Genomic DNA, 16,385 nt, shown 5'->3' on the forward strand with positions numbered 1-16,385 from the left:
TCCAGGCCAAGCAGCTGGGACAGGGAGAGGTCGGTTCAGATGTTTTTGCACTTTACATTCCTCTCATCCCTTTAATGGCTGGAGCCCCCTGCCTCGCAGGGCCTTCTGCTCAGCTGCGGATGAGACACGTTCGCTCTGCAGCAGTAGAGTTAATTCCACGACTTTGAAAGTGCCCCTAAGCCTTTTCTGTGGCCGTGATTGACAGCTTCCTCTGCCCCTGGGGCCAACACCCCAGGGGCCAGAGGGGCGACCTGCCTTCCCTTGCTTTGACTCATCAAAACAGATTCTTCTCTCTCTTTTTTATTTTCTGCTGGGCCTTTCTTCTCTTTGTGCACAGTGACCTGTCTCCTTGGCCTGCTTGGGCCACCCAGGTCTTTAAACTGGACATATCCCTGAACTCCATCTCAGTCCAGACCTGGAATCTTCATTGTGGCAAAGGTAAAAACAGCCTTCACGTCTGAGCATGGGGCCTCTCTGCCTCACTCAGGAGACGGTGGACTAGCAACAGAACTTTTAAGCTTGTGAAGAAATGCTCACTCTTGTGGTCTTGTCTAAAGTGTTTATTTGATGAACTTCCTCCCTGAATTCTTGTATTTACCAAAAACACAGACATTTTATTGTCTGTGCTCTTGCCTCCCAGCAGGATGAGTGCTCTCAACAGCCACAGTATAAAAAGCTTAAAATAAGTCAGGGAATCGGTGACCGGGCAGCAGCGGGCCTGAGGAGCTGGAACCCTCTTTGCCCCGTTTCCGGTTGCTCTTCTAGGAGCTCCGGTGTCTGCGTGGCCTGGCGGGAAGGGGATGGGTGGGGCCGGCCACGGTGCGTGTTGTCTTTGGAGTTTGTGGTCTGGAGGAGGAACAGCGGGACGACTCAGCTCAACATGGAGGAAATTCAGGAACCCGAGGCCTGTCCCACTCCACTGCTGCTGAATTATAACATTTTGGGCAGGTCATTTCAGAACTATTTCTTTCATTCACTCAACCACTTAACAAATACCAAGTGCTTTCTGGGGGTCTTGCAGACCCTGTGGTGTGTGCCAGGGGTGCAGAATTAAATAGTTCCCGCCCTGATGGAGCTGTGGTCCACTTTGGGCCTTTCTGCAGCGGTCAGGTGGGAATACCTTCTGCCCTGCCGGCCTCACGGGGTTGCTGGGAGTGGGTGTGAAAAGTACGGTGGTGTTTTGCAGCTTTTTCTCCCCCATGACCCTGACATTGATTTTCCACTCTGTCTTCTGTGTGTCTCCAGTAGCCAAGATTGGACTGAACCTTAATTACTCTCCTTTTTATTGGAACACAATAGGCATATCAAGTATGTGTTTCCAGCTGTAAACACACTCCCTTACACACACCCCAAAGGGCCTACTGGAAATCACTGGTGTGGGACTGTTATATAAGCAAGGGGTCCTCCAGAGATGGACGGGAAGGATGTGGAGCAGACGGTGCCCAGGAAAGTACCCCAAACTGGGGAAGATTCGGGCCCCAAGCCACAGCCTTCCTCCCTTTAGCCACAGGTCAGTAACCCCCCAGCAGTGCGGGCAGGGCCAGGGGACATTTTCAAGCCTCATTTGGGAAACCAATGCCTACAAACCCTTTTAGATTAATCAGTTGATCAAGACCCCCATTTTACACCACTAAGTAACTGTCTGGTGGTTTGTTCTCTCTTGGGTCCTGGGATCAGGATGTAGGGGACCCAGGCCTGCTGTTCCAGGAGCCTCTCTGAGCTGACCTGGGCCGCCCTGGCCCCGCCGCCAGCCCTTCCTCTCCCTGGGCCAGTTGGGTTGGGGGCTATTTGGAGGCGCCATGTTGACCCCTCCCCATTTTGGATCCCTGAGCCTTTCAGCACATCACTTACCCATTTCTTCATTCAGTCAATCATTCAGTTATTGAACAAACACACTGGAAGCCCACGTGGGCCAGGCGTGGCGATGGGAGCTGGGAAGCCAGTTCACTCAGGGAGACAGACCAGTGAGGGGCCAGAGGTATCGCAGGCGTTACGTTGGACACACCCACAGATGAAGCAGGGGTCAGGCTCCCTGGGCCAGGGGCGCTGCGGAGAATTGGGGAAGGTTTCTTGGGAGAGTTGATTCTCCCTCCGCCGAGTCTTGAAAGAGGGGTGGGTTTACTGTGGTCAGGAGGGAGGCAGGGCAGGAAGCGTGGACATTTCCTGCTGAGGCAGCTGTGGGAGCAAAGACAGAAAGATGTAAATCATTGGGTGTGTTCAGGCAACCCAGGAGGGTCTGCTGGGGTGCAGGGGAAGGGGAGGAGCGCTGCACCAGGGACAAGGCCAGGTCAGTGAGCTGGTCCAGGCCTGGGGTGCCCTGTGGCTGTGCTGTCCCCCTAAAACTGTCGCTGATGCCCCCCACTCCCCGCCTCCCATCTGTTCAGGCCAAATCTGATATTTACTAAATGGCCTCAGGTCCTGACTTCCTCCCACGTCCTTGGACTCTCTCCTGAATGCAACGAAACCAGATCTGGCCCCACCGGCTGGGCCTGGTGCTGCAGGGAGGGCCGGTTCCCCGGCTGGAGCCTCAGCAGCCCCTAGTGGGCCGCGCCTGCACAGGCCCCCTGTTCTCAGGACCCCAGGCTCCGGTGGCCTGGTGGGCAGGCACTGGGGATGGGCAGCCCCTACCCTGCTGGGTCAGAAAAGGGGGTGTGCCCTTAGGAGCAGTGTCTGTGCTGAGTCATGCTGGGGAAGTGTGGACCTAGGTTGCCCAGGGTTTGCAGAAAGGACCCTGTGGGAGGTACACGGCAAAGTGTCACAGAGATTGACGCTGTCTGTGGGGGGAAGGGTGGAGGGGGCCCTGGCAGGGGTAGGTACTGGGGTGTCTGGGGCAGAGTGTGGACAGGTAGTGGGGTTTGGATTCAGAGGAGAAAGCGGGCAAAAAGAAGCATTAAAAATGCTTAGAAACCAAGATTTACTGAACCTCCACTGTGTACAATAACATACTCTCATATGTGGTCTCATGGTAGGCGCAGGAAGAGGAGTTCTTGGCTCCATTTTCACCTGATAGGGAAACTGAGGCTCAGAGGAACTGAGCCATTTACCCAAAGTGATGTAACTGGCACCTCCTTCAGTGACACCATGGCCCCTCCTCCTGTGCCTGAGCCCACGCCTCCCCACTTCCCTGGTGCTTATGGGAGAGAGGGTTCCTTCAGCGGTGTCATGTCCCCCAGGGCAGCGCGCGTAACAGAAGCACAGTGTGGGCTGCAGGGCATGTGGGTTATGTTAGTGATAACCGCCATACGCTGAGCATCTCCGAATGTGAGCACCCCACACCAGCCAGCCCTGCGTTCGGTCTGTGTTCGGTCGAGCCAGAATAGTGTGCCAGGCCCTGGGGCTACAACAGTACACGGAAAAGACGTGGCCCTGGCCGTAGCCCGGAGCCTCCGTTCCTTAATAAACCATCCCCGCCTTCCTACTTGGGCTCCACCAGAAGGGCTGCTTCTGGCACAACCAGTGTCTGGGGAGCTGACCTGAGAGGTCTGCAGGGAGCTGGGGGACCGGGCTGGCAGTGAGGAGACCTGAGCCTGCGCTGGGAAGTGATACCTCACCTGATCCTGCAGCCCCTCCTCTTCGGCCCCTCTCTGCTCAGCAGGGGAAAGAAACCTTCCCGTTCTCCTCCTCAGACAAGAGTAATTAAATGCAGGCATTCCCACAGTGTGATTTAGTCAGAAAGCCCTTGGTTCCTGTCCCAACCTTTGCAGAAACTGTGTTCGCCAGCAGTTTCTTCACCGCCGTGGCTTCCGTTTTCCCGTGTGTAAAGTGGGGGTGACACTAACCCGTGGCTCGCGGTCATTGCTGAACAAGAAAACCTGGAGAGTGACTTCCTTAGCTCGCTGGAACATGTCGGGCCCCTCTCCCCTACGACTGGGACAGGGTGCCACTCAGCACAAAGGACGGCATCGTGGGGCATCCAGTGTCAGTGAGGGCGCCTGAGGTGGGCAGGTAACACATGCCTCCCAGCACCTCGTAAGTCACACCATCCAGCATCTCCTGCTCATTTTCGTAGTCAGACCGGACTGTGGGAGTGGCCGGCTCTCACAGCCCCTCCAGATTGCCTTCCTCCACACGCAGCTGGCAACCCCCAACTCCTCCCATTTCATGTTAGGATCGGGGGGGGGGCAGGTGTCACAGACCGAGAATCTGGGAAGGCTGCTAGCTCCGAGCTTCATGCAGGACTGGCTCTCCTGGGTGAGAGAGAAAGGCCCAGTGGTTAGGGCTTCTGTGGGAGGCCGGAGGCCAGAAGGACCTGAGCTGAGAGAGGAGAGAGGACTGTAGAAGCCCGTGTGTTCTGGACACAGCACCGAGGCTCCCAGCAGGCAGGCCTCCCAGAGAACCCTGCCACCCTTCCCCATCCATTCGTCCTTGCCCTGTTCTCCTGATGAATCCTCCCAACCTGGGCAGAAGGTATTATTATCCCCTGCATTTGACAGATAAGGAAACCAAAGATCAAAAATTCAGAAAACTTGCCCCAAAACACGTAGCTAATAATCGACAGAGGAGCCCCGGATCTCAAACCCCTGCTCCGTCCACGATCTGGGGCTCTTCTCATTGCCCAGAAAGCCCTCGAGATGTTGTCCAACTCTGCCCCTCCTCCTCATTCCTCAGTTCCCCTTGTGACAAGGGACAGTGCTCGTGTCTGTGCAATGCCACGCCCTCACCCTGTTCTCCCATCTGCTGCCCCGGCAGGGAGTCTGGCGCTTTCCCGGGAGGAGGGCTCAGAGTCTGGAGTGGCCGGTCCCGGGACCAGCTGTGGACACACCAAGTAGCCTCATAGAGTGTGGTTTCTTCACACACCAGATGGAGAAGAAAAGGAGAAAGTTACTCTGAGAGAAACCCTGACATTAGTGGTGTGCTGGTGGACATTGACCAGCCAGCTCTCTGGATGGAGTTTGGGGACAGGGCTTGACTTGCAGCATTTACCAATTTCCGTGGTGTAATTGCTCCCACCGTGACCAGTTTCAAGCTACCAATATGATATCACCCAGCTTGCAAATTTCCTGAAAATGGACCAGGTGCTTTCATAGGTCAGAACAAGGGGTCTCTGCCCTCCATCCATCCATCCTCTCCCCCAGCTTCTACCCTTCAGCTGTGCTGCTCAGAACCTCCCCCCAGACCTCCCCACCTGTCACCCTCATCCCCCTGCCTCCCAGGCCCTTAGGACAGCTGCCTCTCCCTTCCAGCTCCAGTTCTTGGGAAATGGGTGTCTCTGGCTAGAAAAAGAAATCTATTTGGAGATAAACGCTCCTTCTCCAAACCTGGAAGAAATGCAGAGTTTGCTGAATTGGCCCCCAGGAGCTAAATAAATTTGAATCATCGTCCTCCCCAGGCCAGCTCTGCTCTCCTCTCCACTCCCCTGCTCCCTGAGCCTCAGTAACAGCCTCTCAGCTGGGGCCTCGTGGGATGCCAGCAAGTGACCACTTTTGATTTACACCTTCCTCTGGAACCCAGAGGGGCTCTCCACCCCACCTTTCCCCAAAGTCCTGCCTAGAAAGGGGGGTGGTGGTGAGAGGAAAAGGAGCCCCTCCCCTCAGCCCTCTCTCTCCTAGACGCTTACCCTCATAGAAGCCCCTAGTGCATTCCTTCAAGGACACGAGGAAATACGCCCTTAGTAGGCAGAGCGGAGCACACCGGCCCACCCTGTATTTTACCCTTAAACGAGCTGTGCAGGTAGCTGTACTTTATGAACGATGCACCTTCTAGAAATCTCGTGTTTAGTAACAACCACCGCCCCTCCATCTGAGAACTTCTGAGTTTCCAAAGCACTTTTACACACTACACGTCATCTAATCTGAGCCCCCCGCCAACCCTGGGCCATGGGTGGTGATCATGAAATCACCCTCCTGGGTTGGGTCCAAATCTGTCTCTGCGTTCCACAGATTTAATGCGTCAGATGTAGGTTGACCCTTTGGCGCACACAGAACAGAGCTGATACAATCTAATCCCTTGTTCAGGTAGTCAAAGGGGGCTCTCATGTCTCTCCACTCCCCCTCCATCCCCCAAATCTTTCTTAGCATTCCAGATTCTTGCAAATATTCCTCATACAACAAAGTACAGAATCCCTTCACCAGGCTGGTCAGCTCTCCCTTGAGTGTGCTTTCCTGCACCCGTTTCAGCAGAGCAGGTGGGACTGGAAGCTTTGTGTGATCTGTGCCTCTGGCGATGTGTGCTCACATAGCATTAGTTTAGGCTTTTTGTTTGTTTGATTGACACACTGCACTTTGGACACACTGAGCTTGCCGCCAACTAAAACACTGCTGCTAAACCACGTCTCTCCTGTTCTGCACTAATATTATCGATTTTTTTTTTTTTGCCCAAGTGTTAGAAGTGTTAAATTCCAACCTATCAGGTGAAAATTAATCTTATTAGACTTAATATGTTGCCAAAATCTGTAAAGATCTCTTGGATCCCAGTTTCCAGTCACTCATAAATTTGTTAAGCGTTTCTTCAGATCTCCTCTAAATCGTTGATAAAAATACGGAAGAAGAGGGCTGAGAGGAAAGCACGTGGCAGCTCCTAAAAGCCTCACTCCAGCTGACATCTATCCTTGACTCGTCACCCTTTGGGTGTAGCTTCCTAATCCACACAGTTGTCCCCTGGGCCACATCCCTCCATGTTTTCCACGAGGATATCACGGGTGGTACCTTGCTGAGGTCGTTTACATCATCCCTGTCACATCCCCCCACATTTTCCTGATCTGCCAGCTGAATAATTATGCTAAACCCAAAAAGGGAGCGCCATTATAGCAGGCATCGGTCATTGTCACCCCAGTGCCTAGTGTGTGGCAGTGACTCGAGAAGTATGTGGAAAAATACTCAGTTGCATTAGTGAATGAAAGAAACTGGCCCAGATCAGTGTGAAGGTCAGAAGGGTCTGGTTTTCCTGATCCCACCTTCTTTCTGTATTTTGAAAATGAGAACAGCATTTGTTTCTCTTTTCTGCCTTACAGCTCCTCTTTAATACGCATGCATCCTAAAAGGACACCCGTTTGCTTACTGATGAGAAAGTGGGAGCTTAGGGAAGTCGAGGGATTTGCCCAAAGTCCAAAAGCTATTAACAGGAGACAGTAGGAGTCAAGCATGGTAACTTGTTGGCTTCAAGGTCCCACGATTCTCTGTCCAGCCTCTTAGTCACTGAGTTTGTAAAGTTCCCCCAGCTCAGCCAACAGTGACAAGGGTATTTCTTCCTAACCAAAAATGATGGGGATACGTTGCAGCAAAGTAGATACATTCTTTTATAGTCTCAGTCTCATTCACCATCCATCACTCATTCATTCATTGATTCAACAAATATTTGTTAAGTATATACCAGTGTCAGGCTATTCCAGGCCCCAGGAACACAACCATGAACCAGCCCTCTTAGCTTAAATATGAGAGGTGGGAGGGAAAATAACCTAGCAAGTAGTTATACAGTACACGGTCACGATGAGGTCTATGAAATGTATGGTCCTAATAAGGGCTGTGAAATGAGGCAGAGTAAGGGGACAGCAAGGGGACAGCAAGGGGCAGAGGGACTCTATTGTACTCTGAATATGTGACATCTGAACAGAGATCCAATGAAGAAAATGAGACAGCAAGTGTCTTGGGGCCATTGACAGCACCAATAAGGTGCGTGTATTTATGGAAATGCAATACTCTTTCTTCCAGAAAGCAGGGACCTTGATTATACGATGAACTTCCAGCTGTAAAATATCTGATTCTTTCAAGGTGTGCTCATTCATTTGTTCACTCATTCATTTTCTCTGCAAATACTAAGCATCCACTCTGTGTCAGCTGTGGGGCTGGGGAGGAAGGTGTGAGTAAGGCATCCGCTCGGGAGGCAGACAGGGGTATGAAGTCCAGCAACGCAACAGGGAAGAGCTCTCGGGTGCTTGCACCGGCTGGAGGAAGGGAACAGCTGAGACATGTCACCATGCATGACATGTCAGTGGTCCATTTAACTAAAGAAAATAAAATGTAAAAGCATTAAATTCTGTAATGAGGGTTACCAAAAATTTTAAAGCCATGTTACCATTTCTTTAAATAAAATCTTATACAGAAAGTCCAAAATACAATATTTTTTAAAAAACGGTGCTCTGATTGGCACAAACTTGAGGCCCTAGGGGCACCATCAAAACCACATAACATGGGAGGAAAGCTACTACCCTAAATATTTGTTGTGGTTAAGAACAGAAAGCTGTTCACTGTCCACTAAAACCTGCTTATCTTCAAGTGCCCAGGTAAACCAAATTTGCAGAACATTCAGTTATCAATCAAAACCATTAAAACAGTTACTTCTGGCTTGCATTAAGCGGAATAAACCTCCACCCAACGGAGAACTGATTTAGCAATTTTTTTTCCTGCTCTCCAAAGTCACCAAATCAAACTTAACACTACCTACTGCAGCCCAAGTAACTCATAAGCACAATTTAAAGCGTTCATCATTCTGGTTTTTTCTGCTTCTGGGCAGAGGTCACCACCTTCATCTGCATTAAGAGCCGTCTCTTCTAAAGTGAGCTAATGCACCACCTGGTTTGGGATGGTCCTTAATTTTTCTCCAGAACTTTCTCACTTGAAGAAACACCTGCTTTCTTCCCACAGTAGCACAGATACAAATGGACACTCATTCTACACTCACAGTTGTCTCGTATGTGTTCTCTCATCCGCACTCACACCGCGGGACAAGGCCGACCTCACAATTCCAGCTGGGGAACCGGCGGCCCCGGCCCAACTAACGCACCGCCTCCTCTCTCTGCAGATGACGGCGACCGCTCAGGCACCCTCTAAGGCCCAGGCTGTCCACATCTCTGCACCCTCGGCTGCTGCCAGCACGCCCGTGCCCAGCGCCCCCGTTGACCCCCAGGCCCAGCTGGAGGCTGACAAGCGAGCTGTGTACAGGTAGGAGACACTTCAGCCATGTTCAGAAGCCCCCACCCAGCCTCGGGGCCCCCTCAGCAGTGAGACAGAATGCAGGCCAGAGGGTGGGCCCAGGAAGATGACAGCCAACAGCTGCTCTCCCCACTTGCTCCCTGAAATCACCCCAGAGAGCCCTCAGCTGGCCGCGGTGGGTTGGCTCCAGCTTCCTGGAGTTGTCTGGTGAGGGACGCAAGGCCTGGGCTGTGGCTTCCCGGGGGGCCCCCCTCATCCCAGGAGGGGAGATGAGCGCCCCAACCCTCCACCCAGCAGTCGGGCAGCCCCCTCAGGACTGTCCTTGCCCTGCCCCCTCGCTGGCATCCCCCCAGCATGCCCACCAGAGCACTGAACCTCTGAGCGCGCCATGCAGGGCTCGGTGGTGAGCGAACTTCAGTGCGCCCGAAAGCCGCTGGGAGAGCTCATTAGAACGCGTATATGCGGACTCCATGCTCAGAAACGCTGACTCAGGAGGTCAAGCCATAGGACGAGGAATTAGACTTTTTAAAAAGCGTTCCAGGTGAATCCAGTGCAGCTGGCGCCTGGTCCACACTTGGCTTCACAGCCGTCTTTGTTTCTTCAGCAGTAGGGGTTGCACGCCGCCGTGTAGTCCCGGCTCCCTGACTGGGGGTTTGCCGAGAACAAGAGGCTTTCTCCTCTAGCTCTGCATCAGCCCCAGGCAGCCAGGGCTGGGCCCTGAACGTTGCAGAGGGCAGGAGGTGCTCAGGGAAATTCTGGTCTGTCTGGTTGGGGAGAGGATGCGTCCTCAGAGGGCACACCAGAGTGAGGAGGCCCCAGCAGGGGCTTGGGTCATCAGTTACCCCTGGGGAGCCCACACCACTAAGGAGCGATGCCTGAGTCAACACTGGGCATTGAGGTCGAACCCAGGCTCCCTTTCACGCGTGAGAGCTCGCACGCACGTGCCCTGCAGCCGCCGCCGCCACGTCTCAGGTGGACAAGGTGGACAGGAGGGCTGACTCCTTCCTGCCTCCTCCCCGGTGACAGTGGCTTTATGGTAATGACGGTAATTATTGCTGTTATTATTCTTGTCACTGGCGTTATTTTTAGTTACTCAGGTGGTCTGAATTTCTCTAATGCCAGCAGGTGGGAGCGCAGAGTGCTGGGCCCCATCCACAGATCCTGACATGGGGTCCTTCCTAGGCCCCGGGCCCCACGCTGCCCAGTGCACGGGCCAGGCCCAGCTGCCTGCGGGTAGAGAGCTCTGCCTTGGGCCCCACAGGCTGCCAGGATCTGCACACAGGCCCTGAGGGAGAGACCCTCAGGAGGAATGCCAGCTCCCCCCTACCAGCCCGGACTGGGCACCCTGTCCTCTCTCCCTCCTTCCTTCACACTGTCATTGAGACCCTGCTATTAACATGTGGATGCGCTGTGCTGGGCTTCGAGGGAAGGAGGGTGAATTATAAAGGTAACGTGTGGGCTCCTCCCCACCTCTCCAGGAGCAGAGAGATACACACACAAGAAACCAACATAGAGTGGTCAGAGCTTTGACAGAGAAGACTTCATGGGGGAGGCAATATTCCAGTTTGATCTTAAGGCTGAGTAATAGAGTTCAGCAGGAGGAGAATTGTGGTGGGGGGCAGCTTCCAGGCAGAGTAGAGCCTGGTGTGTCCCCAGAATGGCTGGCGGCCAGAGCAGCTGCATGTGGGGAGATGAGGCTGCAATGCACCTGTGGCCTCCCCTGTGTGGGGGCTCTTGCTTCTGTGGGGAACATAAGAAGGAAGAGGAGAGTGACATGGCCTCTGAAAACTGCCCAGTGGTCTGATGACTTTGGGGTACATTCATCGTACTCCATTAGATCATTGCTGCTCAAAGTCCAGTCTGCGGACTAGCAGGATCGCATCACCTGTGAGCGGGTTGGAGATGCAGAATCTCAGGCCCCACTCAGACCTGTGAATCCCGGATCTGCACTTTGACAAGATCCCAGGTGATTCATGTGCACGCTGGAGATGGACTCCTGACACCTTCTGAGACCCCAAGGGGCAGGGACCTATAGTGAACACAGATCTTAGTCTAGAAAGACCCCCTAATTAGTGGTGCAACAAAAAGTTTTTGGAACCCTCGGCTTGAGTCCTACCTCCTGCTTGTACTAGCTCTCTGAACACTGGTTTCATGATGGAAGCTAATTAGTGGTTTGGTAAGAATTGTGAGACAGCCCCTGTGAGCACCTGGCGCTGTGTCTGGCACAGAGCAGATGGGTCCCTTGTTCCAGCCAGTGGAACTTCCCAAGATCCCATAGCCTTTCCCAAGACCCCAGGCCCCTACCCCAGCCACGCCCAGCCAGGAGGTGGGCCTCCTCCCCAGGGGAGCTGTCCATCATGGTGTCACGTATGGAGGCCCAGATCTTCCTTCAGCCAACACGACTCACCTTCTCACCCTCTCCCACTGGGCTGGTCACCTTACAGCCCGTGGCATTTGCACAAATTATCTCCTCAGCCGGCTGACCTCGAAAAGGAAATCCCAGACTGGATGCCACCAACGGCCCACCCAAACGTGGCTGCCCGGCATCTCAGGACAACCGACAGACGGACATTAGCATCCTTGCCCAGTTCTTTCCTCTGCAGCTCTTTCTGCCTCAGGGGGCCCCAGGGTGTCCCTCACCACCACATCTCTCCCATTAGTGCCAGCCGCCCTCTCCACAGCCCTTTCAGGGAGGGGGAGGGGGCTCTGCCTCCTGTAGGGTCGGATAATTCTAATTAGATTTGCCTGCCTGGGGCAGCCTGGCTGCTCCAAAGCACATCAGGGAGTCGGCATTTCAGGTCAATAAATGTAACCAGACCCTTTCAGCGGAGATTAGTGCCTGGCGATGACTTTTGGGAGCCCCCACCAAGGCCCCCTCCCAGAACTACAGAGGAAGGAAGGTGGGGGAGGCCCCTCCCTGGCCAGGCCCACAGGGCAGTAGGGGGCAGTGTGACAGGGAGGGAGCCTGCCAGTGCCCCTGAGGTTTTATTTGTATATGAATATGTGTTAATGAAATGTATTGGTTCCTTCTGATGTGGAAAGTGTGTGTGTGTGTGTGTGTGTGTGTGTGTGTGTGTGCGCGCGCGCATGCGTGCGTGTGTGTGTGTTTGTGTGTGTGTGTGTGTGTGTGTGTTGGGGGAGAGGGGAGGCAGAGACTGCTTTAATTGGATCACACCAGAGCATCATCTGGGCTAATCAGCAAGGCAACCAGGAGCTCCCGCGCAGATTAATGATTGCAGCCTAATCCGCTCGGATCCCGTGATTGGATGCACATCGCGGGTAATTGTGTTTGTGGCCCAGGAGCAAGGCTGAGGTGGGGCCTGCGGAGGGGAGGACCCATGGAGTGGGGACCACAGGTTTGGACCCAGCTCAGATCTCTCCATTCCCAGGCCCACCTCACCCCTGGGGTTTTTCCCCCAAGAAGTTAAAATTTAGCTTGGACCACACCTCCCCACCCTTCTGTGCCAGTTGGCTGTGGGCTGGATGGTGTGAGGTGCTGCCTGGAACTTGGGGGTTAGGTGGCCAGCAGCGCTGAGACAGGGGCCAAGAGGGTGAGGTTAATCCAGCCTCCACTCTCCCTCCTCCCCTCCAGTCTCCTTCGTTCCCCTCTGAAGTGAGTGGGTTCCCATGGAAACCATGATGTCCTGGGGAGCAGAAGAGTGGCAGGAGCTAGGCCTGGCCAGGTGCGGTGGGGGAGGAGGTGGGCTTTGCAGAGACTGCTCTGCTAAGGCGTTGCTTCCCACCCCTGAGGCTTGAAAACCCTTCTGAGAACCTGGGAAATGGCCCGCCTGGCGCTGCAGAAGTTACCTGTTAGTGACAGCAAGTTCCAGGCTGGAGGGAGGGGCAGTGAGAGGGGGGTGGGGGCAGCGGTGCTTTGCTTCTCCGGTAACACAAGCTGGCGTTTCTCATGACTGAATGGCCTGTGTTAGTATCAGTTCTGTTCCCCACCCCGCTAGATCGTTACCTCCATGAGGGCAGGGTCTACGTGTTTCCACTGATTTATCCCCAGAGCTTGACACGATACCTTAGAGCCAGTGGCTTGGACTAGCACATGCTAAATCAGGGCGTGTCGAACGGACTCCTTAAATAGGCGAGGTAGTACCCGTGGGTATACCACGGCTCTAGGCTGGTGTGTGCTGGCACACTGGCTCTCAGGGGAGAGGGTCGGGGAGCCCTCATGTAGCATCTGCCGATTTCTGTAGTGTAACTGCAGCCACCATGGCCCCTTGCAAACTATCAATACTGCTGAACAGAGTCAGGAGGGGATGCATACAGTCGGCTCTCTCCAGCCTCAAGTACAAACCCCACTCGGGAAGCCAAGCTGCAGGGGCACAGTTGTAACAGCACCTTTATAACCAGTTCTATGGAAAGATTTTACTCACGGCATTAGAATCCCACACTCCTTGGTCCTCACTGGCCTGTCTGGTGCCCAGTCCTGGGTTCTAAATTTGGAATGTTCTCTCTTAATGGATTAATACTCCGAACAGTGCCTGGCACAGAATAAGTGCTTTATAAGTGTTTGCAATTGTGACTTTTCACCTGAACCCCAAGGCAGTGGATTTTCTCCTTCCTAGATTCTGCCCAGCTCTGTCCGACTCTTAATGTCTGCTTGAGCAAAGCCCCAACTTCTCCACCTTCTCCAAGTAGATTCCAAGGCTTTCCTGGTTTATCTGTTAACGAGCTCCTTCCCGGCAGCTCCAGAAACTCCACACCAAACCAGCCTCCCGCCTCCTCTTCAGTTTCTCAGCGGTCGGCATCTTGGCCTCTCCATGTAGCATCTGTGCTTCTTCCCATCAGTCTCATCGCTCTGTGAAACACACTCAGGGCTTCCACCCACGTGGGACCTCGCCCTAGACAGCTCAGGCTGGAGGCCAGTTCTAGTTCAATGAAAGCAATGCATGTTTCTAAAGCCCTACTTGTAATACATTTGTCCCTGTCACATCCAGACTGGACCCCTCTAGAATCCACATTCATTTAGGGAAAGATCAGAACAGGGAGGTGAGCAGTGTTCAGATCACTCCCTTGAGACCATCCCTTGAAAGGTCACTGAAGTTCAGGCTTGGTCCTGATGGTCAGGTTTGGTCCTGATGGTTATACAGCCAGAGGGGCAAAGGCAGTAGACTGGCCGTACTGGGCAGCGTGTTGAGCTCCAGAAATAGACGTGGTGATAACTAGCTTGGTCACCTTCAAGTTAATCTCTCCAAGCCTGTTTTCCCAACTGTAAAAAGGGAAATTGGCATAGATAAACTAACATGATACAACAGAGGATAATATCTACCACGCAGACCAGTGTTTGCTGCATGGGGTGGGGTGGGGTGTGGGGGTTTTAAACAGAGGGGCCAACTGTGTCTTCTTGGCCTGTTCAGAATGGGAGGCATCTAGTGCTTTCAGGGAGGTGAGATCAGGCTCAGGAACACAGCCTGCGGACCTCAATGGCTGGGGTTTACATTCTGGCTCCACCCCTGGGCACTAAACCTTTCTGGGCCTCAGTTTCCTCATCTATAAAATAGGACTGAAAATAGTGCTATCTCTTCACTATCACTTCTTTGTTGTGAGGATTAAATGAGATCATGCCTAAAGTGCTTGATAAAGCACTTGATAAAGAATCCGGCATTCCCAGAGTGCCCTGCCGGCTCCAACTGCCATTAGATGTTTGGGGAAATGGAAGCGAGGGTAGTTCGGGCTAGAAGATGAATGCTGAGCGGTGACGCAGCCAGAGGCCAGCCAGGAAAGGGCTCCCAGCTGAATGGTCTTCACCCTGCAGTTCAATTCAACATTTCTTGAGCTCTGCTATGTGTAAGCATTGCATCAATTTCCGAGAGGGGTTCTGAATTAAGAACAGTCGGTCCAGGGAGTGGGAGAAAGATAGCCATAGAAAGGAGCTATAATATAAACTTGGCACATAGTATGGCCTCCAAAAAGTATTTGTGGAATTGACTGCAGGGCTTCTGGCCCCCGGCGCAGTGTGGGAGAGTTGCACTGCGCTTCCCAAGGGAGGGGATGTCTGAGGGAAATGATAGCTAAGCGGCCTTTCCTGGGCTGGGCTGGTGCGTGGGGCCGGAGGAGCCCCTGTGTCGGGGTTGGGGCTGGGGGGCTGGGCAGGGGGGCTGACGCTGTGTGTCTGTCCTCTTTAGCCTCTGCCTGGCCAGGACCCTGGGAACTGGCACTTCCCAGTGAAGCGTCTTTGAGGAAACTCTTCCCCCTTCTGACCAAAGGGTGTTCTGTCTTCAGGGAGTTGACCCTGGGGCTTAACCCTGTGCCTTCCCTGGCACAGTGCTTGGTCGTTCCTGGAACGTGCTGGGTGAGGTGGCCTGAGGGTGGTGCGGGAGAAGTTCAGCCATTCCAAGCGGAAGAGTCAAGACCGGATGCTTCTGGACTGGGTGCTGGGAGCAGATGTCCCAGGCTGCGCCCCAGCTCCGCTTTATGGGCTGAGGGCTCTAGCAGACAATTCTTGCTTTTGGAAGCATTTGGATTCACTGTCATCAGAGAAAATATCTCAGCTGTTGACCATAGTCAGGGGAGTGGTCCTGCTGGAACCATGATGTGAAAGTAAAATCGTGCTCAGTTCCCCCTGCCGGGCACCGGGCAAAGCCTGTTCCCTGCCCTTCCTGCCGGCACCTAGAAGGCCCCCCGCCCCCAGCCCCGCCTCCACACGTGCTGCTGGCAGGCACAGAGGCCACAGCTGCCTGGCCCGGGGAGCAGGTGTGTCCTCTGCTCCCACAGCTCACCGCCTGGCCCAGGCAGAGCTGAGAAGTCCAGGTACCCCACCAGGACAAGACACACTGATAAGAGATCCAGGAATCTGGAATCCCAATGACTTTTATCCTCACAAGTTTACGTTAGGATTGAAGGAGATAACCGATGCTAACAGCTGACAATGCTTGGCACATATGAGGCTCCCAGTGAATGGGGCCACATTGGTGAATAGTTACTGTGATCAGCACTAGGCCAGATCTGTCCCCCTTACTAGACGGAAGACAACTAGCCATTGGGCCTCCCACTGGTGTGAAGGGGTGGGATGGAAAGAGAGGGGAGCCGGCACACTGGAGCATTGAGGGTTCAGATGGCCCATGGCTTCTCCTTAGGCCTGGCCTAAGCCGGTCTAGCCCCTCTCTTAACCAGAGAAGCCCCACTCTCTGATTTTCCCAAGCACTGGTCCATTTTGTGGTCAAGTGGAAAGGACATAGACTAAGACTTCAGTCTCAGTTCTGACTCTACCACTGAGCAGCTCATTTAACCTCTTTAGATAAGCTTTCCTACCCCATAGGGTAGGCATCAGATGAGAAAACTGAGAAGATCTGTTAAAAACTTCAAAGCTTTCTCCAACACACAGAAGTGTTCTCAGAAGGTTCTTTTGGAAACTCATTTGATGAAGTAGAGACTCTCTTGTGCTGCAAGGGTCCCGGTTCTCAAAGGGTAAACCAAGCAGCTCAGTTCTGTGACCCCAGGACACATATGACTCGAGGATGGTAGAGAAAAAAGTGGGGAGGAGGATGAAGTGATTCTAATAATGGTTCA

At 53.5% G+C, this 16,385-nt stretch overlaps 1 protein-coding gene across 6 annotated transcripts in view; it reads left to right on the forward strand.

Annotated features, from left to right (window-relative positions):
- PKNOX2 (PBX/knotted 1 homeobox 2) overlaps window positions 1–16,385 on the forward strand; it is a 233,673-nt gene that overhangs the window by 165,546 nt on the left and 51,742 nt on the right. For all 6 annotated transcript variants that reach the window (XM_064482193.1, XM_010986489.3, XM_064482195.1 and 3 more), the window contains one exon: window positions 8,737–8,876. In XM_064482193.1, the coding sequence (XP_064338263.1) occupies window positions 8,737–8,876 (140 nt within the window). The remainder of the gene's footprint in view (window positions 1–8,736; window positions 8,877–16,385) is intronic.

This window comes from Camelus dromedarius, chromosome 34, assembly GCF_036321535.1.
Source record: "Camelus dromedarius isolate mCamDro1 chromosome 34, mCamDro1.pat, whole genome shotgun sequence".
Taxonomy (NCBI): domain Eukaryota; kingdom Metazoa; phylum Chordata; class Mammalia; order Artiodactyla; family Camelidae; genus Camelus; species Camelus dromedarius.